This window comes from Schistocerca americana, chromosome 3 (genome assembly GCF_021461395.2).
Source record: "Schistocerca americana isolate TAMUIC-IGC-003095 chromosome 3, iqSchAmer2.1, whole genome shotgun sequence".
Lineage (NCBI taxonomy): Eukaryota > Metazoa > Arthropoda > Insecta > Orthoptera > Acrididae > Schistocerca > Schistocerca americana.
Window position 1 is genome coordinate 136,688,581 of NC_060121.1, and position 25,987 is coordinate 136,714,567.

Sequence of the window (25,987 nt, forward strand, 5' to 3'; positions counted from 1 at the left end):
TTTGAGACACATTTGTTTCAGGTTACTTCAAAGTTGTGTGCTATTTTACCAACTGGGCATGGTACAGACGGGGCCTAGGAAAATATGTTCCAGAAGATATTGATGCAAACCTCTGCACACACATTGTCTATGGATTTGCCGTACTTGATTATGAGAATCTCATCATTAAAGCTCATGATTCATGGGCAGACTTTGACAACAGTGAGTATTGCAGTTACTGATCTTATCTGGCTTAGTCCTACTTTTCTTCAATAAAATGAATGTGAATGAGTTGGGAATAAATATTATTAGTCATGATTTTCTCACATCATCTCTACATGAGCTATTTCGTAAGTAGTGCTTTGTATTTTATGTCTTCACAGTTTTCAAGATTGGTTTTGCAATAATCTGTTTACTTAATTGCAGGTGTTCTTCTGAATAGTGCATGCAATTATCTCTCATGCTACAGAGATGTAGATTTCACATATAATTCGAGTTCTGGTTCTGGCTGTGAGGGCCAAGATTAAATTTAATCATACTAGGTGGCTGGCATTGGTTAAGTAATCTCAAGTAAAGATTGATATGGGATAGTAAGAATGCAGTAAAACATTGAACTTCATCTGTTAAACAAAGAAATAGTTGAGTGTGGGAATTGTCATAGCAGAATATCTTGAAATAATGCACTGCTTTGTTCAACTTTTTTTCCTATTCCCTGTATGACTGTTCCAGTTAAGCTAACAGTAGGATTGAGGCAGTCATAGTCAAGTATAAACTAAAATCCACCATGTCTAAGCAGGTAGAAGGCTAGAGATGATCTATAAACATGTTAAATTCACAATGCCTGTGTGAAAAGGCCAGTTTTTTTGTCTGTCAGGTACAGCTCCCAGTATGACCAACAGAAACACATAAAAAGAAAAGACAGCACTTCTTTGTTACATTAATATTAATTTATGTAATTTTTGTTTATAAAACTAGTAACAATGATCTGTGTAAGCAGTTATCTATAACAACATGGCGTTGGAAAAATCTTGCATTTCTTAGTGAGATGCATTACAACTCTGCTATATTACTGCCATAAAAGAATTCAAAAATTTTATGATGACTTTTCAAACGTTATAAACGGTGACTGGAGCTGTATTCAACAAACAGAGGCGCAGAGTAAAAACTGTGATATGGCTGAGGCACACAGTAAGAAGTGAGGTTCAAATTAAGATATTACATGAAATCATAGATTTATTTATCGACAACTAAAATAAAATCAATGTACAATAATGTGAGATGTATTGTCTAGATAGAGAAACAGATGGTGGGCAAAGGGGTTGGGGGGAGTGGTGAGGATACAGTGGCTGTTGATACATTACTCTCTTGATTGTTTAACACTGATGTGAATTTTGCCAAATGTTGTTATCTATTTACATTTTTAATTTACATTTTTAATTTACATTTTTAATTTTTTGTGACTGCTGCTATTGCTCAAATAAAAAACTTTACATATTTTTCAACAGAGTTCTATGAACGAGTAGTGGCTTATAAAAAGAAAGGTTTGAAAGTGTCACTGGCTATTGGAGGCTGGAATGACTCTGCTGGTGACAAATACAGTCGACTAGTGAACAGTCCTTCAGCAAGGCGGCGCTTCATTAAACATGTTCTGGAATTTTTGGAGAAATATGGCTTTGATGGATTGGATCTTGACTGGGAATATCCTGTTTGTTGGCAGGTATGGCTTCCTTAAACTATATTCCTAGCTATTCTACATCAGGAAAGAGTAGTCAAAACTAAATGCTCAGACTACATAAAGAGACCAGAATGACGTTCCTTTCTCCTCTGCCGCAAATATGAGTGGAAATAAAACATCAATTGTTAAGTTTTGAGATTTCTTCCAATTTCATGACAGAAGTCCATTCTCTATCAAGAGCAAAAACATTGCAAACAATTAATATGTTGTATGGCTGTAGAATTTGCTGGTGTATTCTACTAATGAAAAGCTCTTATGTTTGCATCCAGGTGACAGCATAAAGATACCACAATGTTTTGATGAGTGTCACAGTGTTCATCTTCTGGTGACGTGTTGAGACTCTCATTGAAATATTACAGTGTCTTAACACTGCCACCTGGCTGGAAACCCAAGAGCTCTACATCAGTTAATAGGCTGGAGAAAAAGAAATTGTCTTATGAACAAACATAAATACAAATTTATACTTTGGAATAATATGTGGTAGTAATGTAGCAGATATAAGTTGAACACAGTAGTAAGTTCCAAGTTTTTGTGTTCAGAGCTTGAGAATGGCAACAGGCAAAGGAGAAAATTGTCAAAAGTATTAAAGAATAAGACAGATGTAGATAAATCATTCAATATTACTGACCAAGAAAGAAACAAAAGAATGTTGAGTGAAAATTGACATATATTTGTAATGAGAACGTGATACTGCAGTTGTGTCTCTTCTTGGATAGCTCCATGATGGAATTTCCTGTTTAGCTGTGTTACAACAATGACAGAAGTTAATTCCAGCTTTCGAAGTTGAATATTACAATCAGTTCAGATCATAATAAAATTCATTACCAATCTTCTCCCTTGCTTTAAAACATCCCAAATGTCATAAAACATCCAAAATGTCAAAATTTTAATGTTATTATTATTATTATTGTTATCTGTTTGCAGTAAATTAAATAGCGCTGTCACCTACTCTGACCACACACTTTGTTCATGATACATTTCTTTACACATATTGCACAGGAATGTAGTAAAAGTTGTTGGCCAAGCAATAACACAAAACTGTCTAACTTATTCATGTCTACATTTATTTTTACATAAAATCATACACCATTTGGATGATAGTATTCTAATAAACAGATACAATATCAGCAAGTGACGATTGGAATCTGTCACTTCATACAAATACCTATGTGTAACAAACTGTACTGATATGAAATTGAATAATTACACAGGCTCAGGTAAAATTGGTGGCAGACTTTGGTTCATTGGGAGGATACTGGAAAAATACAGTCAGTGCACAAATGAGACTGCTTGCAAAGCACTTGTGTGAACCATCCAAAACATTGCTAAATGTGAGAGATCCATACCAAATAGGACTGACAGGAGGTATCAAATACATATAGAAAGACACACAAATGGTCACAAATTTGTTAAACTAATGCAGGATGTATACACCCTGGGACAATGGGAAATCTGGGAAAACGATGGGAATTTTTTCATATGGGATAAACTTGGGTACTTTTTAGAATTAGGGAATTTTTCATTGTTTTAGTTTTCAGGTAAATTTTTGTAGTTTTGAGAGGTAAGAACTGATACTCTAACGAGGAATTTTATTTTAGCCTGCTACTGCAGAAAATTCCTGGAGAAATAAAACATACATGAGAGAATAACGCCAGAATAAAACTTCAGTTGCAAAGAAAATGTGCCATTTGTAACAACAAAACACAGTTCACACACAGGCATCTGCTGACAGTAAAATGTGTCAAAGGTTTTAGAATGAAGACTATGGAATACTTCATAACAACAAACAGCTTTTGATGAGCATGACACCACAGCTGTTTACGTTTCTAACAGGTCACAGGAAAGATTAGATTAGATTAGATTAGATTAATACTAGTTCCATGGATCATGAATACGATATTTCGTAATGATGTGGAACGAGTCGAATTTTCCAATACATGACATAATTAGGTTAATTTAACAACATACTTAAGTTAATATAACAACTTTATTTTTTTGTGTTTTTTTTTCTTTATTTTTTATTTTTATTTATTTTATTTTATGAATGGTGTTTTGAAAAGAGTTACTTTCAAAGCAAATTCCCTTTTTTGCAAGATGAATTTGTTGAGCATGAGACTGTGAAATGAATTTCTTAAATCATGGAGCATTTGACTTATTCAAAACTCAACACTTTGAGGACCAGCCACTTAGAGAAATTTTGGGCTCAGAAGACCAGCCATTTATGGCATTATTTAAAATTTTACTGGTACCTTTGTGTTTGATATATCTCAAAGGGCAACACATCTTAAAAAAGATCAATATTATTTGGAAAAGCTTAGCTTTTCTTGTAGCTGCACTGTATGCATATTAATTTGAATCATTAACTTTTCATGTTTGTGCGTTCGTACTACTTAACAGTGATGTTAAGTCCTATGCTCTGAGTATTTGCTGTCATTGGCTAACAACATCATGTGATGGAGCCAAGATTTTCTGACAAAAGTGAATTGAGCAGCACTGTTGCAATGTCAGTGCTTCAGAAGCTATCATGCTGTGTTTGGTGGAATTCTTATTTATACTCTTTTAATATGAAAATATGCACTGCCCATGTTCCCATTGTGTACTGTGTATTGAACCAGGGACCTTGAAACTATGGAGGGGCTTTGTCCCCCCTGTAGCCCTCAGTGGATCACAACCGCACAACAGGCTACAGCAATCCACTCACTGCCCCACACCAAACCCAGGGTTATTGTGCGGTTCGGCCCCCAGTGGATCTCCACCCCCCTCCACACCCCCACTCCCCCTGGGAATGTCTCATACCAGGTGAGTGTAAACCCAGATGTTTGCGTGGTAGAGTAATTAAGGTTTACGCATGTGTGGAGACAGGTTTGTGCAGCAATTGCCAACATAGTGTAACTGAGGTGGCGTAAGGGGAACCAAGCTGTATTCACCGAGGCAGACAGAAAACCACCTTGAAAACCATCTACAGGCTGTCTGGCACACAAGACCTTGACACTAATCCACCGGGCGGATTCATGCCGGGGACCGGCACGCCTTCCCGCCTGGGAAGCAGCGCATTGGACCATGCAGCTAACTGGGCATACCATGTTCCCATACATCAGACCTTACCAAAACTCATTGTTTTATACTGGATTTTGTTTCCTAAAGTGCCGGGAATTTCTATGCCTGTGTATAAAAGATCTACCATTCAAAGGATTGATACGTTTTACAGCTCAGAGGGAAAGTATTGCTTTCACCTGGTAAAAAGTGTATTTTTACCCAAGAAAAAGTGAACATTCAAGAAATCCAGGATTTTTTTTTTTTTTTTTTCTTGTCCATGTATGCATCCTGTGATTGGAAACGCTGTGTGGTTGCCACATGAAGACAGATGTCAACTGTGTCACAGCAAGCATACCTAAAAATGTTCAAGAACCAGTTTTAAGTGAGGATAAATAAACAAACACCATCTGGATCACTTATTTTAAGTGGGGAATCTGAAAATACACTGCAACCACCTACATATCTCTCTTTAAGGACTGTGAAGATGATCTTAGACTAATTACAGAACGCATGGAACTATTTGTGAACTAAATATTCCTGTGCTCAGTAAGTAAATGGAATGGAAACTAATGCTAATACATGTTACAGTGGGAATACCCTCTGTCATGCACTTCACTGTGATTTTCAGGGTGTGGATGTAGCCAGTCTAACTCTGCCACATTCTTGTCATCAGTCGTATTGCTGCTAGTAAGCAGTGAGTAGGTTTTTTAATGATCAAGTTTGCTGTTTTCATCCATTAATTTATCTCTTTGATCCATGATGGTAGACCAAAATTTTAAGGAAGGAAAGGAAATTAGGATTTAACATGCCATTGACATTGTTAGAGATATACTCAAAGCTTGAATTGGACTAGGGTAGAGATGTGAATCAGCCATGCCCTTCTCAAAGAGTGCATCCCACCATTTACCTAAATAATTTATCAGAGTCACTGAAAATCTAAGTCTGTGTGGTTGTAAAGAGGTTTGACCCCTCCTCCTGCAGAATCTGAGTCCAGTGCCTTAGCCACTGCATCATCTCACTCATGCAGGAACTTTGTTTTAGATTAAGAAAGATCTGAATTTTGAGTTAAATAACTGTTTAAAGTATATGAGACATAGTTCATGTGAAATTCACTTGATCTCGAAATTTTGGCTCATTTATGTCACAATACAATGATTTATTTTACATAAATAATTTTATCTTCACGGATTTCTGTATGTGGATGACATTATGCAGATATCTTCTCTTAGGGTTGTGACCTCTTTAAAGCTGCCTCATTATTTCACATGGTTTACAGCCTGCTGCAAGCATTATTAATTGGTGCCACTTTAGTAGTGTACAGAGAAACTGAAGTATGCTAATTCAGTGGAAGTGACTATGATGAGTGAATGTAAAGCACAGTGTTAAAATTTGTCTCAGAGCTGTTATTTCTTCTTTTCAGTCTTTTTTCTCTTTTAATGAAAAATATCATCATAGTTTTCCACCATGAATAATATCACAAACTGCTCCTTTTCAGTATTCAGATATAAGTCTTGTAGCAAAACTGGAAGCCATTACGAGTTTTTTATTCCACCAGGGCTGAAGATCACACAAACAAACAAAAAAGGCTATGAGATATAGTACTATATGAACTGAGGATATGCTAGTATTCAAATAAACTCCCATCTTAGTCAGGGAAGTCATTTCCTGCATAGCCTGTTTTATTTTTAAATAATCCCTTTTTTCACCCCATGGGCATTTTCAAGCTGCCTGTTGATAAAACAATGCCAGACGTTACAGCAGCTTCAAGAAGAATAAAAAATATTAATGTACAACAGTATTATGAAACGGATAGATTGTTACTCAACATATAGTTGAGATGTTAAGTCGCAGACAGGCAGAACAAAAAGACTGCTAAACAAGTGAGCTTTCAGCCAAAAGGCCTTCTTCTGAATTAGAGACAGTGGTCATGTGTGTGCGAGATGTGTTTGTGTGAATGTGAGTGTGTGTCTTGTCTGATTCAGAAGGCCTTTTGGCTGAAAGCTTACTTGTTTAGCAGTCTTTTTGTTGTGCCTGTCTGTGACTCAACATCTCAACTGCATCATTACCATCATTTGACTATCGAACAGACTCCTGTATGAACAACATAGTAGTAAACATGCCTGGTGTACAGAGACAACTCAAGGAGCTGAAAACAAATAAGTCACCAGGTCTGGGCTGAATCCCAGTTCAATTTTCCAAAGAGTATCCTACAGCATTGGCCCCTTACTTAGCTTGCATTTATTGTGAATCTCTTGCCCAGTGCAGAGTCCCAAGAGACTGGAAAAATGCAGGTGACTCCTGTGTATAAGAAGGGCAGAAGAATGGACCCACCAAATTACAGAGCAATATCCCTAACATCAGTTTGCTGCAGAATCCTTCAATATACTGTCAGTAATAAATTTTCTTGAGACCAAGAAGCTTATGTCCACAGATCAGCATGATTTAAGAAAGCATTGCTCTTGTGAAAATCAGCTTGCCTTTTTCTCACATGATATACTGTGAATTATGGATGATGGGCAACAGGCAGGTTCCATATTTATAGATTTCAGGAAACTGTTTGACACAGTGCCCCATTGCAGGCTGTTAAAGAAGGTACCAGCATATGGAGTAGGTTCACAGATATGTGAGACTTCTTAAGTTATAGAACCCAACACTTTGTCCTCGACAGTGAGTGTTCATCAGAGACAAGGGTACCGTCAGGAGTGCCCCAGGGAAGTGTGACAGAACCACTGTTATTCTCTCTATATACATAATTTATTTCATGGATAGTGTGGGCAGTAGTCTGTGGCTGTTTTCTGATGACACTGTGGTGTATGGTAAGGTGTCATCGTTGAGTGACTGTAGGAGGCTACAAGATGACTTTCACAAAATTCCTCAATTTTTCTTCTTTATGGCCAGCAGCATAATATACATCTGATAATGACATGATTATTGCAGTAGATCCACCAAATAGCTGTTCATAATAAGTAATCTTTATTTATGACACCATTTTCAAGTACGTCTAGAATGCTATGATGCCCATATTATGTTGTTAATGAACTGTCTTATAACAGTCACTGTTTTAATAAGATTGTAAATGGTGTCAATATGTTGAAAATAAAATGTTAATTACAATATGACAGTGGTTTGACAGCTCCACTCTTATGACACTATATGTTAACAAATGTTTAATTAACATTTTATATTCAACCTATTGACATCATTTACCATCTTATTAAAACAGTGACAGTTATAAGACAGTCCACTAATGACGTAATATGGACAGCATATCAATCTAGACATATTTAAAAATGGTGATAAAGCCAAAACAGTTGTCATATATAAAGATTACTTATTATAAGCAGCTATTTGGTGCATCTGCTGTAATAATCATGTTTTATCAGACAAAATTTCTTATGTGTGTGATGAATGGCAGCTAGCTCTGGATGTATAAAAATGTAAGTTAATGCAGATGAGTAGGAAAACCAAGGCAGTAATTTTTGGATACAGCGTTAGAAGTATCATGCTTGACACAGTCACATTGTTTAAATACCTGGGCATAACATTACAAAGCGATGTGAAATGGAATAACATGTGAGGATTATAGTAGGAAAGTTGAATAGTCAACTTTGCTTTATTGGGAGAATTCTAGGAAAGTGTGGTTCATCTGTAAAGATCACATATAGGATGCTAGTGTGACTTATTATTGAGTACTGCTAAAGTGTTTGGGTTCTGGACCATGTTGAATTACAGGAAGTTATTGAAGCTATCCAGAGGCGGGCTGCTAGATTTGTTACCGGTAGGTTCGAATAACACACAGGTGTTATGGAGATGCTTTGGGAAACCAAATGGGAATCCCTGGAGGGTAGGAGACATTCTTTTCAAGGAACACTATTGAGAAAATTTAGAGAACTGCAATTTGAAGCTGACTGCAGAACAATTATGTTTCCTCCAATATACATTATGCATAAGGACCACGAATATGAGATACAAGAAATTAGGGCTTATACAGTGGCTTATAGACATTCATTTTTTCCTCGTTCTGTTTACAAGTGAAATAGGAAAGGGAATGACTAGTAGTGGTACAGGGTACCTTTCACTACGTGCCGTAAGGTGGATTTCAGAGTATCGATATAGATGTAGATGTAGATATATGGTGAATAGAGTCTATCCTTTTCACTATATTGCCATTATTCCATCCTGGATCAAACATTAGTGTATATTCAACTTGAAGCTGCTGTAATTTTTGGTGTCATTTTCACCACCAGTAACTTAAAAAGGCCCAAGGGGGTGAAAATAGCTGATAGCTAAATCATGGAATACAGTGGTTATTCAAAATAAAACTGCCTACCCAGGAAAATGACTTGCATCAAGAAAGTCATGCAGCTCTGGACCCATATACAGGGTGTTCCAGGAGGAATGGTCAGTATTTAGGGGTGTGATAGGAAGGGTCATTTGAAGCAGAAAATTTCGTATGGACATATGCCGTATTGTGAATGGTTTCTGAGGGAAAACACATTTAATACACATTCTCATTTATTTTCTGTATTTTTTGGTACATTGTGAGGTTCACTCATGTACAACAGCAGTAAACATTACACTATTCTTTTTATGAAGCATTAACTAAAAATATGTGCGTTTAGCCCATTCACCTCTAAGCATTATCATACACATGACATTATAGCTGTCGTACAGTTTACAATGAATGTTTGAATATCTCACCATCAACTTCAGTGCATTTGTGCACTCTTAGGAGAAAATGTGTTTTTTGTCTGAATGCCTCTGCATGTTCCATAATGATGGCAGCAATGTCCAAAAAGTTAATTTTGTGTATTCACCTTTTACTTGTACATCTCAGACTACAACCCCATAAACAAAAATCTAATGGCATAATGAAATGACAATCAAATGTCCAAAAGAATAGATACCATCTTCATATAGTTAAGGCTAACCGGCCATTGACCTCATTCTTCTGTGCTGGATGCACACACATTTCCCGAACTCTTACGGGACTTGGTAAGATTGTCTGCTGCGAGTAATGAGTGTAATGGACATTAAGTTGGGAATGTGGGTCTCATGGGGAGCATGCAAGGGATAAATCCCTGCAGTCACACTATCCTCTGTGGCTCAGATGGATAGAGCGTCTGCCATGTAAGCAGGAGATCCCAGGCTCGAGTCCCAGTCGGAGCACACATTCTGAACTGTCCCCGTTGATGTTTACCAACGCCTGTCGACAGCTTAGGGTCTTGATTTAATTATCATTTCATTCTAAGAGAGCTGCATGGTCACTGATGGTATTTGTTCTTTTGGACATGTCCGAAAGAATAGATACCATCTTCATGGCATAAGGTTTGGCAATCTTGGTGGCCAATTAATTATACTGCCATGAACAACACAGTGATTAGGGTAAATGTGGTTGGGCCCAAAAAGAAATATACATTAAATGTGTTCTATATCAGAAATCATTTAGACTAGGTATATGTCCATGTGATGTCTTTTGCTTCAAAAGAGAATTCCTGTCATATCACTTGTTGTTGACCATTCCATCTGAAAAACTCTGTATTGTTGTTGTAGCAGTCTTCACTCCTAAGTCTGGTTTGATGCAGCTCTCCAAGCTACTCTATCCTGTGCATGCCCCTTCATGTCTACTTAACTACTGCGACATACATCCTTTTGAACCTGTTTACTATATTCGTCTCTTTGTCTTCTTCTACAATTTTTACCCCCTACACTTTCCTTCAGTACTAAATTGTTGATCCCTTGATGGTTCAGAATGTGTACAATGAACTGATCCCATCTTGATCCCTTCTTTTAGTCAAATTATGCTACAAATTTCTTTCCTCACCAGTTATATTCAGTACCCCTTCATTACTTACATTTACCCATTTAATCTTCAGCATTCTTCTGTAACACCAAAATCTTCTGTTCTCTTCTTGTCTGAACTGTTTATCATCCATGTCACTTCCATACAAGGCTACACTCCAGATAAATACTTTTGTATCCTCTCATCAGTTATTTTAATGCCCGAATAGCAAAACTCATATACTGTTTTTAGTGTATTGTTTCCTAATCTAATTCCCTCGGCACTGCCTAAGTTAATTCAACTACATTCCATTATCCTTGTGTGCTTTTGTTAATGTTCATTTATATCTTCCTTTCAAGATACTGGCAATTCCATTCAGCTGCTCTTCCAAGTTCTTTACTGTCTCTGACAGAATTACTACGTCATTGACAAACCTCAAAATTTTTATTTCTTCTTCCTCAAAATTTTCTTTGGTTTCCTTTACAGACTGCTCAACATACAGATTGAATAATATTGGAGATAGGTTTCAATCCTGTGTCACTCCTGAAACACTGCTTTCCTTTCATGCCTTTAGATTCTTACAACTGCTATCTGGTTTCTGTACAAGTTGGAAGTAACCTTTTTCTCCCTGCATTTTATCCCTGGTATCTTCAGAAATTTAAAGTGTGTATTCCAGTCAACACTGTTAAAAGCTTCCTCTGAATCTACAAATGCTATAAGTGTATGTTTGTCTTTCTTTAACCTATGTTCTAAGATAAGTCATCGGGCCTGCCTTGCATATTCCAGTATTTCTCCAGAACTCAAACTGACGTTCCCCAAGGCTTCTACCAGTTTTTCCATTCTTCTGTCAATAATCTGTGTCAGTACTTTGCAACCATGACTTACTGGACTGATGGTTTGGAAATGTTGACACCTGTCTGCACCTCCTTTCTTTGGAATTGGATTTATTACATTGTTTTTGAAGTCTGAGGGTATGTCTCCTGTCTCATACATCTTGCTCACCCGGTGGAATAGTTTTGTCATAGCTGGCTCTCTCGAAGATATCAGTAGTTCAGACAGCATGTCAACTACTCGAGGGGCCTTGTTTTGACTTAGGTGTTTCAGTGCTCTGTCAAATTCTTCCCACAATATAATACCTGGTGTCTGATCTTCCTCTATGTCCTCTGCTCTTTCTATAATATTGCCTGCAAGTTCATTGCACTGGTGTAGCCCCTCTATATACTCCTTTTCAGCTTTCTCTTCTTTGCTTAGTACTGGTTTTCTATCTAACCTCTTGATATTTATACAGCTGCTTCTCTTTTCTCTGAAGACTTCTTTTATTCTCCTTCAGGTGGTATCAAGACTATTAACTCTTTAATGATTTGAGCTAGCAAGCTGTCTAGCAATTTGTTATATTGGAATTAAAATTAAAACTTATTTTTGCAGCATGTGTAGGACAAGGAACTCCATGACCTATATATCATGACAAACAAAGAAATAAATGCAAATAAATAGATTAGATATTAGGAATGAATGAAAGATTGACAAGAAAAATTACATTCAGAATGAAACTAGGTACAGATTATAGAAAAGTATTTATCTGCTAAGCATAAAAGTCACTCAAATAGGTTTCCTAAAAAATTAGGACCTTTTTTTGGGAAAAAAAACAAGATTAATCAGAGATGCTCAAATCAAAGGACACATATCTGGACAGAATGAATGGAAACTCAGCACACTGTTGTATTATCAGCTGTTGATTTGTTTCTTGTCTTGTCCTGTAGTGTTCTCACCTACTTTGGGTTTTGTTTCCCTCTCCTCCATCAGATGGATGAGCTTCTGGCTCCAAAAGTTAATATATAAGCTTTTGCCTGTCTCTGTTGGCATATTATAACTATAGTTTAGCCAGAATATAAATAATTTAAGAGTTCAGGGAACAACTCACTGAATAGTAGAAGCATTGAGCCATTGACAGATACACAATATGGCAACCTAATATTGCATTGGTAACTATAGAAATACAACAGACATAAACACAGCTTTGATACAGAAAGAATAAAAACAAGTGGCAAACATCCATGCTGTGATATTTGCATACCATGACTTTTAAATATTCTTTAAAAGTACTGGTAACTAATGTAAGAAATAATTTTTTGTTCATGTTTAAATACAAAGAAATGAGCATTTTGTTCCACACAGTTCTTTAATTTTGTTTATGTTTTCAGGTTGATTGTGCCAAGGGACCAGCTTCAGACAAATCATCATTTGCTGCACTGGTCAAAGAGTTAAGGCAGGCCTTTGAGCCTAAGGGATTGTTGTTATCTTCAGCTGTATCTCCAAGCAAAACTGTAATTGATGCAGGTATAGGAAGAGAAATGTCATTCATTTGCAGTGTGTTTTTTTTGTATGCTTTCAGATGTACCTTACATTTTTTATGTTGTCATCCAGGTTATGATGTTAAAACTCTGGCAGAGAATCTTGATTGGATAGCAGTGATGACTTATGATTTCCATGGCCAATGGGACAAGAAAACAGGACATGTAGCACCTCTTTATTTCCATCCTGATGACGATTTCTACTTCTTTAATGCTGTAAGTAACAAAAGAAATAAGTTGCACTCTGTACTGTATCTTATGAAGTGCTCTTAAACTTGAGAAAACTTGTAATGTTAGACAATTGCTAACAGACAGTCTTGTTACTTTTGTTAACATGGGCAATGGAACACCAGTGGACTGCATCAGCATCAAAAGAGTTTACTTTCTTTGTTTTTACACAATACAACAAGACTTATGTATCATGAATGCGCTAGGACAACAACACAAAGCTGCACTCAGAACAGTATTGTGTGATGACAGGAAATTATATTACCATATTTATACCAACTAACCATCAAGAAATGAATTAAATGCACTGAAATGAAGCAAATGAATCAATGGGGATGATATCAATAAAGATGTAGTGACACAGAATGATATCAGTGCAATGCATTCAAACATGTTGAACCTGCATAGTAATAAACCTGCAATGACAAAGGCAAATCTGTCAGATCAGGACTCACACCTGCATTTGAGTCAGGCCTAGATGCATACCTAGATAGCCTAATTATTAAGGATGAATGCTCATGAAAACAGGAAATCCAGAAATATACACTGAGGTAACAAAAGTTATGGGACAGTGATATGCGCATATACAGATGGCAGTAGTATCATGTACACAAGTTATAAAAGGGGAGTGCATTGACAAATCTGTCATTTATACTCATGTGATTCATGTGAATGGGTTTCTGATGTGATTATGGCCGCACTACAGGAATTGACATACTTTGAACATGGAATGGTAGTTGTAGCTTGATGCGTAGGACATTCCATTTCAGAAATCATTATGGAATTTAATATTCCATGATCTGTAGTGTCAAGAGTGTGCTGAGAATGCCACATTTCAGACATTACCACTCACCACAGGCAACACAGTGCCCAACATCCTTCACTCAACGACCAAGAGCAACATTGTTTGCACATAGTTGTCAGTGCTAACAGACAAGCAATACTGTGTGAAATAAATGCAGAAATCAATGTGAATTGTACAATGAATGTATCCATTAGGACAGTGTGGGAAAATCTGGCCTTAATGGGCTATGGCAGCAATTGACCGACGCGAGTGCCTTTGCTAACAGGACAACATCACCCGCAGCACCTCTCTTGGGCTCGTGACCATATCAATTGAACCCTAGATGACTGGAGAACCATGGCCTGGTCAGGTGAGTCCCAATTTCAGTTGGTAAGAGCTAATGGGTGGGGTTCGGGTGTGGTGCAGACCCCACGAAGCCATGGACCCAGGTTGTCAACAAGGCACTGTGCAAGTGGTTGGTGGCTCCATAACAATGTCAGCTGCATTTATATGGAATGGACTGGGACCTCTAGTCCAATTGAACTGATCATTGATTAGAAATGATTATGTTCAGCTGCTTTGAGATCATTTTCAGCCATTCGTGAACTAATAAATGTCGTGTGACTAGGGCCTCCCGTCGAGTAGACCGTTCGCCGGGTGCAAGTCTTTCGATTTGATGCCACTTCGGCGATTTGCACGTTGATGGGAATGAAATGATGATGATCAGGACAACACAACACCCAGTCCCTGAGTGGAGCAAATCTCCAACCCAACCGGGAATAGAACCCGGACCCTTAGGATTGACATTCTGTCGCGCTGACCACTCAGCTACCGGGGGCGGACATTCGTGAACTTATTGTTCCTAAAAAACAATGGAATTTCCATGGATGATAAGGCACCATTCACCAGGCCACAGTTGTTCATATTTGGTTTGAAGAACATTTTGGGCAATTCAAGCAAATGATTTGGCAACCTAGATAGCCTGAAATGAATCAGATTGAACATTTATGGGACAGAATCGAGAAGTCAGTTTGTACAGAAAATTTTGCACCAGCAACACTTTTGCAATTGTGGATGGCTAGAGAGGTGACTTAGCTCACTATTTCTGCAGGGGAATTTGAATAAGTTGTTGAGTCCATGCCACGTCTAGTTGCTGCACTACATGGGACAAAAGGAGGTCCAACATAATGTTAGGAGGTATCACAAGACTTTTGTCACTTCAGTGTATACCATCCTGGCCTGCTGCTGTTGGCTTCCATCTCAATGTTTAGTACATTATAATTGTGTGGCACACTGATGGACAGATGTCACTGGAATGCACTTAACAAACCTCTCACTATACTGAGTGACACTGTGCAGTTATAGTGAAATGGTGAACTAGCACGTTATGAAGCAATTTTTACACGAATACAGACCTATTCCTTTCATCACTTGACATGTGCCCTAATCTTCTCTGCCTGTTACATATTTTCCATACTCACCAGAATGCGCAGGCACAGTTGTGTGCCTCTCTTCAGCTGTGTGATCACAATTTTCAGCAATCGTAGCACATACACAACTATGGTGACTTTTTGATCCCACTCGAGCAGTCCCATTACTTACTCGTACGATGCCTTTTACACATCCTTCAGCACAGTTATTCATTGTGTGCCACAATTAATTGCTTCCACATTTGTGACTGTCCTGATGTTTTATGAGCCTTTATCAGTGAGTGAAACAGATTTTCGCTTGTTAAGAGAGCTCCACAGTCGTGCTTTGTGTGGATCTGGGAGAAACTGCTTGTCAGTATCCTCCTCCTACAACTTCAAACAGATACATCCCTGACACCCCTGCAGAAGAGTGGCAGAATGTAAATCACATTTTTTTCTGCCACTTTTCATGATCTGATAAGAGGATAAAAATCTATTGTAAGAGTTTTGTGGTATTTCTCCCATATTAATAATGGCCAAATCATGCAATATCTAGATTTGTGGGGCATTCAGCTGCGACAGTGGCCTGATGTTGGAATCCATGGGAACATGAAGCCATGCATACTCGCCATCGAAGTTTTGGTCAACCACGTCTGAGCACCACAAGGGAGGATCACTGTATTGTGCACCAAGCACATCGTAGCCACTTCACATCTGCTCCTTCCATCTGAGAACAAGTATTGGATTCACTGTAACACTCTGTGGTACTCTGCACCATTGACTGGAGACTGACAGCAGCCAGTTTAGTGTCTTACCACCCCAAACATAGGCTGCTGTTAAAACTGCTACCAAACTTGTGTTGTGTCATGGCTGCAGAGCTGTGGCTGCTGATAAGCAGCATCACGTTGTGTTCAGTAGTGAATTGTGGTTCTGCACTACCCCAGATGACCATCATCAGTTGAGTATAGGTGCAACCTGGGAAGAGGTCCCATTCTTCCAATGTTCTGGAGAGGCACAGCAGTGTTACTCTTGCTGTGATGGTGTGGGTTCCATTGGCTATGACTCCAGGCTACATGGTTGGCAGCAATTTAAGATACTCTGATAACACAGCAGTTAGTCATGCACATCCTGTGTCCTCATGTGTTGCTTCTTGTGTGACAGTATCATGGTGTCATTTTTCAACAGGACAATGATTATCAACAAAAAGCACATATGTCTCTAAACTGTCTGTGTGATATTGAGATTTTCCTGCAGCTAACAATATCCGCAGATCTGTCCCCAATAGAACATGTCTGTGTTCTTTGTAAATTTTATTTGATTTTGTAATCACGGAAATAACATCACGTACTCTCTCAACCCATGAAGTTTTATTTTGGTTACTCCTCTCCTTCTGGGTGCTTAACTTTTTTTGTCAGATACTGCATACTGCTTGAAATTCAAAGCTTTCTACACATCAAATGAAGAATCATACGTTTGCCTGAAGATGGCTGTACAAATAGCAGATAAGTGAAAGTGTATGTTGTACTTTTGTAACTATGTGGATAAAGTTGGCAGCCTGGCACAGAGATGTCATGATAACAATGAAATTTGGCTTTTATTGTGTAGGAACATGTTGCAATATGATGTAAATCAAGTATCACTGTGATCTTAAAAATAGTTGTATCTGTACAGCTTTTGAAACTAGCCATGTTGCATATTTTAAGATGTAAACAGCTAAATTCAAATGGTTTCCTAAGTCTCTTGAAGATGAGAAAGATATCCCAATTCTGCAACCACAGATTAAAAAAAATCAAGAAAATGCATTGTATCACTTTGGGCAATTGTAAATTAAAGATTTGTGAAGTAGCCAACACTATAGGAATGTCATAAGAAAAAATAGGACACATTTTCCATGAAGTATGATCTACAAGAAAGCTGTGTGCAAGATGTGATCTGTCTTTGCTGAATACTAACTAGGAGGAAACTAATTTACCAGAAATATTTGTATCATTTTACTGCGTACAGAATGCATTTATGTTGTGCTCTGGCCTGTACTGTGGTTGAGGCATGAATGCATAAAATCGTGCTAGAATTGGAACAGTAGTCAAAGCTGTGGGTGGAAGCTGATAGCACTGCATCAAAATGAAGAAGCCATTTAATTTTCTGGGCAGATTGTGGCTACCATTTTACACTCACATATTGGTTACAGAGAAATAATAAAATGTCATCCCAAGTTTCTGAAAATTCTATAGTATATCTCTAAAGAGTCTTCATCATTTCAGAACTTCTCCATTAATTACTGGATATCAGAAGGAGCACCCAGGCGCAAAATCGTCATGGGTATGCCTTTGTATGGCCAGTCTTTCCAACTGGAGAAAGCTTCTACTAATGGTCTAAATGCTCGATCAACTGGACCAGGCCAGGCTGGAGAATTCACAAGGGCTGCTGGTTTTCTGGCCTATTATGAGGTAACAGATGAGTTCTGTATGGAATTTCAGTCACTTCTGCTTACTTTAAAACCCTAATAAACTTAAAATACTAATAATTTTATACCATTCACATCAGCTGTTGTCTGCCTGTTCTAGAGTTTTCACTGCATAAATAAATTTTATATTTATGACTGGATGCCTTGGTGGTGTCACACTTCTCTGAAGAACACACAGTTTATGCTAATTTAGTTGTATGTGCTTCACCCTCATTTAAATTTCATTATTTCATACTTTTGTATTGTTTTCGGCAGTGGTGGCTCATGCAGAATGTTACCAATATGCTACAATGTGGTGGCCTATAGAGTTTTTATTCAGAAGGTTAGTAATCATAAATCAATAAAACAATGGAAACTCCTGGCTGGAATATCAACAATGTAGGAAGAGATAGGTTGTTACTGACCATAAAGATGACACTTTAAGTTAGAGACAGGCACAATTAAAAGACGCTTACACATAAGCCTTTGGCAACAGCCTTCATCAGAAAAAGAAAGAGAAACACACACCATTCATTTTCACAAGCAATCACACCTCACATACATGATCGCCTACTCCTGAAGCTTGGACCAGAATGCATTCTGGTCTGATCTGCCAGAGTTGGCGATCATGTGTGCATGAGGTGTGCTTGCTTGTGTGAATGAGTGGTGTGTGTTTCTCATTCTTCTTCTGATGAAGGCTGTGGCCAAAAGCTTATGTGTAACTGTCTTTTAACTGCATCTACCTGAAAAATAATGTGTCATCTTTAGAGTAAGTAGCAATCAGTTTTTTCTTACATTGTTGAATATATTAATTTTACATACATAAATTGAATTGTTTAAATAGATTCAAATTTCATAATTAATAGTTTAACATTGCAAGGAACAAAATAAAATTAAAAAACTATGACGATAACAGGGGGAATTCATCACAGGTTGACAAATTGCCAGTCAGTGGACTTGGCTAGTTGGCCAAGGTGCCGCTAGGTCAACTGCTCCTCAAAAGTCCCTCATACTCTACACTTGCACAATACATTAAACATTCTTTCAAATAAAAAACTTATCTGGTGCTGTGAACAACATACCAATCTTAGTGCCAGAAGTGATGATGAAATATCAGAGCATGCGCAGTTGAAAGCAGACAGCTGTGTTCCATCTCTGAATTGTTCGTATCACAGCTGAGCATAATTTCAGTACTCCACACTGGTTTGTATTTATCGTGGAGAGAGCACTACAAGACATGTTTTCATCCATTTTATTTTCATACCAGCATTCATTCGAAGAAAAATGGAATAATTTTAGTGCAGTTTCTTGCTTGCATTCAAAAATAAATGGTGTAATTTTAGTGTAATTTATGGCTTACATTTGAAGAGAAACAGCATAATTTTAGTGCAATATTTACAGACTACTGTAGCACATAACCAGCTGCCACTGGTACTAGGTATCAGTAGTAAAGGACTGTGTATATATTTGCAAAGCTGATCACTGCATGACCTTTTAAACAATCATCATCATGTCATGTGGCTGAAACACAATCTCATCATCACATCAGTTCTTGGTTGCTGTCACTATGAGACATACATTTTTTATTTTAAAATCAAAGTTGAGCATACTTTCTACACTAATTCATATGATAAAATTTTGCTAGACATTCATGTCTATCATCCATATGAAGCATGGTCTTTTCTAGGAAGAAAATGCTGTGTACAATGGCTGTTCTTATCATGTTTCAGATTTGCGACAGAATTAAGAACAAAGGATGGACAGTTGTGCAGGACCCAGAGCGAAGGATGGGACCATATGCATTCAAAGGCAATCAGTGGGTCAGTTTTGATGATGTTGCAATGATTCAACAAAAGGTATGATTATTGCATTTCTTACGTAGTCTCCATTACCCCTCGTTTCCTTTGTACAGTTCAAAAATATGACTGCTTTGCTTAGTTAAACACGTTATTTGTTGTATGTTAAATTTTGTTTTCCTCTCTATTGCCCCTGATCATAATTGCCTTATTATTACATCCACTCTTAGGTCTCTTGATAAATAAATCACACCAGTTCTTGCACCTGCCCTGGAGTAAGTTACTTACATCTAATTACATGATTAGCTTTATTGTTATTTGACTCATGGTTGTTTCTGCCTGCTATCTTAACTTTATCACATATTGAAGTTTGTGTAACTTCTTCTGCCTGTCACTGTCCTTCTTTCACAACTCTCATCATTATTCCATATTTTTAAATCAGTTACAACATATGTCTGGTTGAAAAAGCTCAGTTACTTATTTATAATTTTCATATATTGATACTTATTTGAATATTGCTTCATATCTTCTTGAATGTAATTTATTTTGATTTACTGTTGTATATGTGTTAGTATCCATTTCACATGGACCAGTCTGAATCATCAATAAACTGAGTGTGATTGGTACCAAATAATACTGGTTATGCTGGTCACAAGAAGTTTACAAACTATAACATAATTTTCATATTGTAAGGGATGTTTAGAGTTAAACTATCTTAATTTTGGTCTATTTAATATTCTTATAACAATTACTGCTGTTTTTGTAGAGTGAATACATAAGGAAAATGGGCCTTGGTGGTGGAATGATATGGGCCCTTGACCTAGATGATTTCCGCAACCGATGTGGTGGTGGTACACATCCTCTTCTAAATACAATTCGCACAGTATTGGCAGCACCACCAGGAGGAGATGGAGGTATGCACAAAGTAACCAACAGAAGTTAATTTACATTAAGTCATTGATCTTATTTAACATTCACATTCACAGGATAAATTATTAAGATGTGAAAGTATCAGGTAGAATAACTGTTTATTGCATCTGTAGATTTTTTCCCAGTCACATTATTCGTTAGGACAGTAAAGGCTTTCGACAGCAAATTGTCAGTCAGTGTTGTGCCTTGGTATGATTATCTGGAGTTATTCAGATAAATTTCAGTGATACTTACTCCTGAACCAAAACACATAAAAAAACAGGTAAAACTGGATAGGAAAAAATATAAACTTCAAAACACATAAAAAACAGGTAAACTGGATAGAAAAAAATATAAACTTACCAAGCAAGTCCTCCAAGCTCCTTATCTGTGGTAATGAAATCAAAGGGAACATAATCAAGCAGAGCCATTAGGTCAAGGTAGCCACTTGTGACTGGCAGAGAAAATGGAGTCTTAGGTAAAGGAAGCTCATATCCTAACCTGTTTGAACAAATATGACATGAAATTATGAAATTGTATGTAGAAAATGGACTACTGTGTACAATAACAGGAATGTATATTTTATGACTGCAGAGGTGAAGGAATGACCTTATTTGGTTTTGGATAGTGAAACAAAAGCGTCAGAAAAAAAATGACAATGGTCATATCAAATTAAATAAAACCAAAAATACATTCTTCAATAAACATTATTGTCATAATGTTAACCATTTACAGCTGAGAGAAAAAAAAATTCTTATTATGTTGTACTACATTATAATGAAGTAAAACATGGAAACAATCTGTACTAATTGTGATGTGATAGGATAATGATGGGGTCTCATAGGTTGTAAAGAGACAGAAAAGCCCCTGGAATAAAATTGATGGAAGGTGAAACAGTAGGATTTGTTAAGTTCTCTGGCATTTAGTGCTGATTTTGTGGTTAGAGAAAGGTAAATACTTGGCTTCACAGTAAAAAGTGATGGAGGTTATTGAGTGTCTTATTTGTGTTAATTAGATGGCTGATAGAGATGGGTTGCTAGTCCCCATCCCTCCATTGGGCATTGCCCAGGTGACGGATAAGGGATTGCTCTCCAGATATAAGGGTACTGGGATAATAAAATACTTGGGGCAAACCAAAACTAATATGTACACGAAAGGCTTGTCAAGCTGTGGTGAGGGTAACTTTCCTAGTGGTAGGGCACCACAAAAATCAAGACTCCTGGTCATCACATTTGGGACTGTGCAGAAGGTTATCAATTCATTCATGTAAAACAGTGACTGGTCAGAATACTCAACATATGTTTCAGGAACAGGACAGAATTTACTGAACATGAGTAAGAATATCTGAAGTAGTGGACCTATCACTTAATGGATTCACTTTCAAAGCAGTTCACCAAACAGATGAAGGCAGTCTTTTTAGTAAAGACAGCAAAATAAAAAAATGTCATGTGACTAGGACCTTCCGTCAGGTAGACCGTTCGCCTGGTGCAAGTCTTTCAATTTGACGCCACTTTGGTGACTTGTGCATCGATGGGGATGATATGATGATGATTAGCACAACACAACACCCAGTCCCTGAGCAGAGAAAATCTCCGACCCAGACAGGAGTCGAACCAGGCCCCTTAGGATTGACATTCTGTCAAGCTGACCACTCAGCTACCAGGGGCGGACAAGACAGCAAAATGAATATGGAAATAGATGCCCATATAGAATCAGCTAACAAAACACTTCACAGTTTATATCAGTATCTTAGAAAATATCACTCAGTACTAACTCTAAAATTTAGCTGTCTTACCAGTAATATTATGTGGATGTGAAGCTTTAACACATAGAAAGAAAGAGGAAGAAAAATTATTAATATATGAAAGGAAAATATTAAGAAATTTTTTGCATGTGTTATCAGTGAAGACAACAAGGAATAGAGGATAAAAAATATAAATATGGGAGTTGTACAAACATTGCAATGTCATTGAAGGGCTAAAGAAGAGGAGGTTGAGCTGGGATAGTCATACAGCAAGAATGTCAGAGAAAAGGCTACCTGTTGTAGCATTGTCTAGAATAATAGCTGGAATGAGAAGAAGAGGAATGTAGGTGCTGAGACAACATCCATGATGACAGCTAGGCTGAACCTCAGTATCAAAAACACAACCAACAGACTCAGCAGAAAGAACTGGAAGAGGCTTGTAGAGCAGGCACATGGTTATAAGGTCCATGCCGTATGTGATGTAAGTAAAGAGAGAATGGAGAATAAAATCAGAATAAAGTAATATGAAGGAGGCAAGCATATTTAATACTCATCTGAACATTTATATTTTTAGTGCATGCCTCATATCAAAAAATATCTGATAGAAATTGTGGGCATAAATACCAGAACTTCACAATTGTTTTTCTTTTTTGTGGACCGATTAGAAACTTTGCTGGGTATTTAGCTTGTAGCATTTGTCAGTTTGTTCATTAAGTAAATATATGAGGAATAGCCATTATATACCAGCAAATCATTCCTGGAGCAGACATATCTAGTATTAGGGCACAAAAAGGTCCATTGACAACAGTTCGAAAATGTATCTTCTTAGGTTTTCTGATGTTGTGCCTGGCTGATAATTCCTACACACCATCACAGCCAAAGCAGAGAAACAACATATCAAGCACTAAATTTGTGAGTTCAAGCAAGCAAATTCACAGAGAATCCAACATGAATCATGGATCTACCACATTTTTGTGTATGACCTAAAGTACAAGGATGTGCTGGAAAATAATGCCTTCAGTTTTTTTATGTGAAAAAATCTTAAAGCTTTTTAAATAAAACAAACATTATTAAAATTCTACATCTTTATTTTTCATGTCTACATATTTATTTCTCAATATAGTCACCCTAGTGATGAAGACATTTCTCCCAGTAAGAGACCATATATTTGGTCTAGAAACCTGTGTCTAGAGACCAGTTTGTTCATACCATCACTGTAGACTATTTTAACTTGATGGAGCCACAACATCACTTCTGCTTGCATCACTTCATCCCTAATAAACTGAAGTCCTTGAAGGAGTTCTTTAAGTTCTGGAAACAGATGAAAATCTGATGGGGCCAAGTAGGGCCTGTATGGAGCATGAACAATGACAGTGAACCCAAGACATCAGATTGCTGCAGAAGTCACAGTATATCATGTGTGGTCTGGCATTATCATGCTGAAGGAGAGAGCACTTCATGTGTGGATGAACTCTTCAAATTCATAACTCTATTACAGCATGCTGTTTCTCACATACCAACATAGCTACATTATACACTGTCATGTTACAGGCTACAATTCAGAGATTTCTAGCAGCAGAGGCTGCAAATATGGAGACATGAAGAATAAAGATGTGGAATGTTAATAACATTTCTTTTTTTAACACTTTAAGGGTTTTCATATAAAAAATTCAGAGACATTGCCTTTTAGCACACCCTCGTAAATGCAGGTGTGTCCAGACAACTGCCCTCTGATGTTTCTGCCTCACATACACAGTTAGGAAGATGAAGAGGATATTTTCATAGCCACAGTCTCCCAAAAACAGTGATACGCTGACTATCTTTTGCAGTGTCAGGACTCCAATTGGTGCACTGTTAGGATAAATATCAAAGTATAAAAATTCTCAATGCAGCAACTTATAATGAAGAACTAAAATAGCACAATATGAGTCATATACCAGAAATTTCTCTCAATATCCTTATTTTTATGAACTTAGATGTATTTTCTTCAGTTTTGAACCATACCTGAGAACATTTTTGATGGTTGTTTCTTTGATATCTTCTATCAACCCTGTTAGTTCATGACCCATGCCTTTAATTTGTATAAAATAAAAGTAGTATTAAAAATAAGATCACCTTCATGTGAATTAATTGCTAGATAGAGCATATGTCATCTGTATTTTTGAATAAAAAAGGAGTTGTTCTCAATTCAGTATTTTATTTCTTTTTTCGTATGCATAACCACATATTTGTTTCCATTTTGAATGAAAATAATAAAAATAAACAACAATATATATGAAGGAAGTGATCTGTCTGAGCTGTTGAATACAAGTTTAATACTCTATCAAGTTGTCCAGCCACTTAGGTAGGTGGTGGTGGTGGTGGTTAGTGTTTAACGTCCCATCGACAACGAGGTCATTAGAGACGGAGCGCAAGCTCGGGTTAGGGAAGGAGGGAGAAGGAAATCGGCCATGCCCTTTCAAATGAACCACCCGGCATTTGCCTGAAACGATTTAGGGAAATCACGGAAAACCTAAATCAGGATGGCTGGAGACTGGATTGAACCGTCGTCCTCCCGAATGCGAGTCCAGTGTGCTAACCACTTAGGTAGGAGCAGTACATATTTTTGAATATGTCACTATATATACCACACAAACAGAATATGTTGCAAGCAACTGGACACTTATGACAATATTTGCCTTAGTTATTGAAACTGAACAGAGAGCTAATGTGTGTAAATGTTTGGCAGCATGACTAATAAATGCTGTGTGGAGGTATGACAGGCTGTCTGTTATACATTATCCTATGATTTATGTCTTATTTCATAACACTTAGAAGAACAGGAAATGGCTCTAATCATCACGTTATGTATATCCTCATTCAAGAAAGAATACTGCATAACTGGCAAATTATCGATTTTGCATTTTTCAGTCAGCTGATATCCTTGACTCTCAGCACATCTACTCTTACCACCAGAATATGAATTTTTTTAATTATCTGTAAATAAAAGAAACTGAAACAATACCGCGTTTGTGACACAGCGGAAAAATAGGTGGAAATACCACATAAGTGCAAAAGAATGAAATACTGCATAACTAGATTTTTGTGGATGTAGGAAACAATTCCGCATAAATTCAAAAGTGCACACAGCCACAACACATTGTTATTGATTACTACTTGTCTTCCAATGTTCAAAAGTGGTTCTTTGGTTCTCCCTTCAGTTCATGAAAATGGCAGCGTTTTACAAGACGATCTCTTTACTAAGGAAGAAATTGTTGCTCAGCTGAACTTAGCATATGAAAGTGGAGAATTCTTCTTGGGAGTGATTGATAGTGGTAAGAAAATTGTTTTATTTTAACACCACACTTCACTTATTGTGCACTTCAGTCCTTTTTGCTAAAGATGTTTTGAATACCCACTTGATTATAGGTCCTCACATAAATCCAGAACAAACAACAGACAAGAGCCATAGTAACATTGGTCTTTGGTATTATTAAGTTGATGCACAAACATTTCTTGTCTAGAAACCTTACTGACTGCATCCAAGAATGCTCAAAATGATACAGCAGTCACAGTTGTCACTGGAGATGACAGTACTTCTTCACATTTATTGCTACATGATGGTCTTGATTTCTTACCAGACAATTCAGATAACTTATTTGAAGTTGACCGAAGCAAGGATATTGAAAGTCGAGGCCAAGAATTTTGTGGTGATCTAAGCAGTGACAGAAAAAAATCAAGTAAGTGTGGCAAGAAATACCAAGATGTCCGAAAAAAATTTCCGAAAACGTTTACTTTACGAAACTGAACAA

General features: G+C 37.2%; 1 protein-coding gene across 1 annotated transcript in view; it reads left to right on the top strand.

The window, feature by feature from the left end:
- LOC124605926 (probable chitinase 10) overlaps positions 1–25,987 on the top strand; it is a 195,436-nt gene that overhangs the window by 110,445 nt on the left and 59,004 nt on the right. Inside the window, exons 21-27 of the mRNA XM_047137883.1 lie at positions 22–201; positions 1,485–1,696; positions 12,734–12,869; positions 12,957–13,099; positions 17,566–17,751; positions 19,478–19,603; positions 20,310–20,457. Coding sequence (XP_046993839.1) covers positions 22–201; positions 1,485–1,696; positions 12,734–12,869; positions 12,957–13,099; positions 17,566–17,751; positions 19,478–19,603; positions 20,310–20,457 — 1,131 coding nt within the window. The remainder of the gene's footprint in view (positions 1–21; positions 202–1,484; positions 1,697–12,733; positions 12,870–12,956; positions 13,100–17,565; positions 17,752–19,477; positions 19,604–20,309; positions 20,458–25,987) is intronic.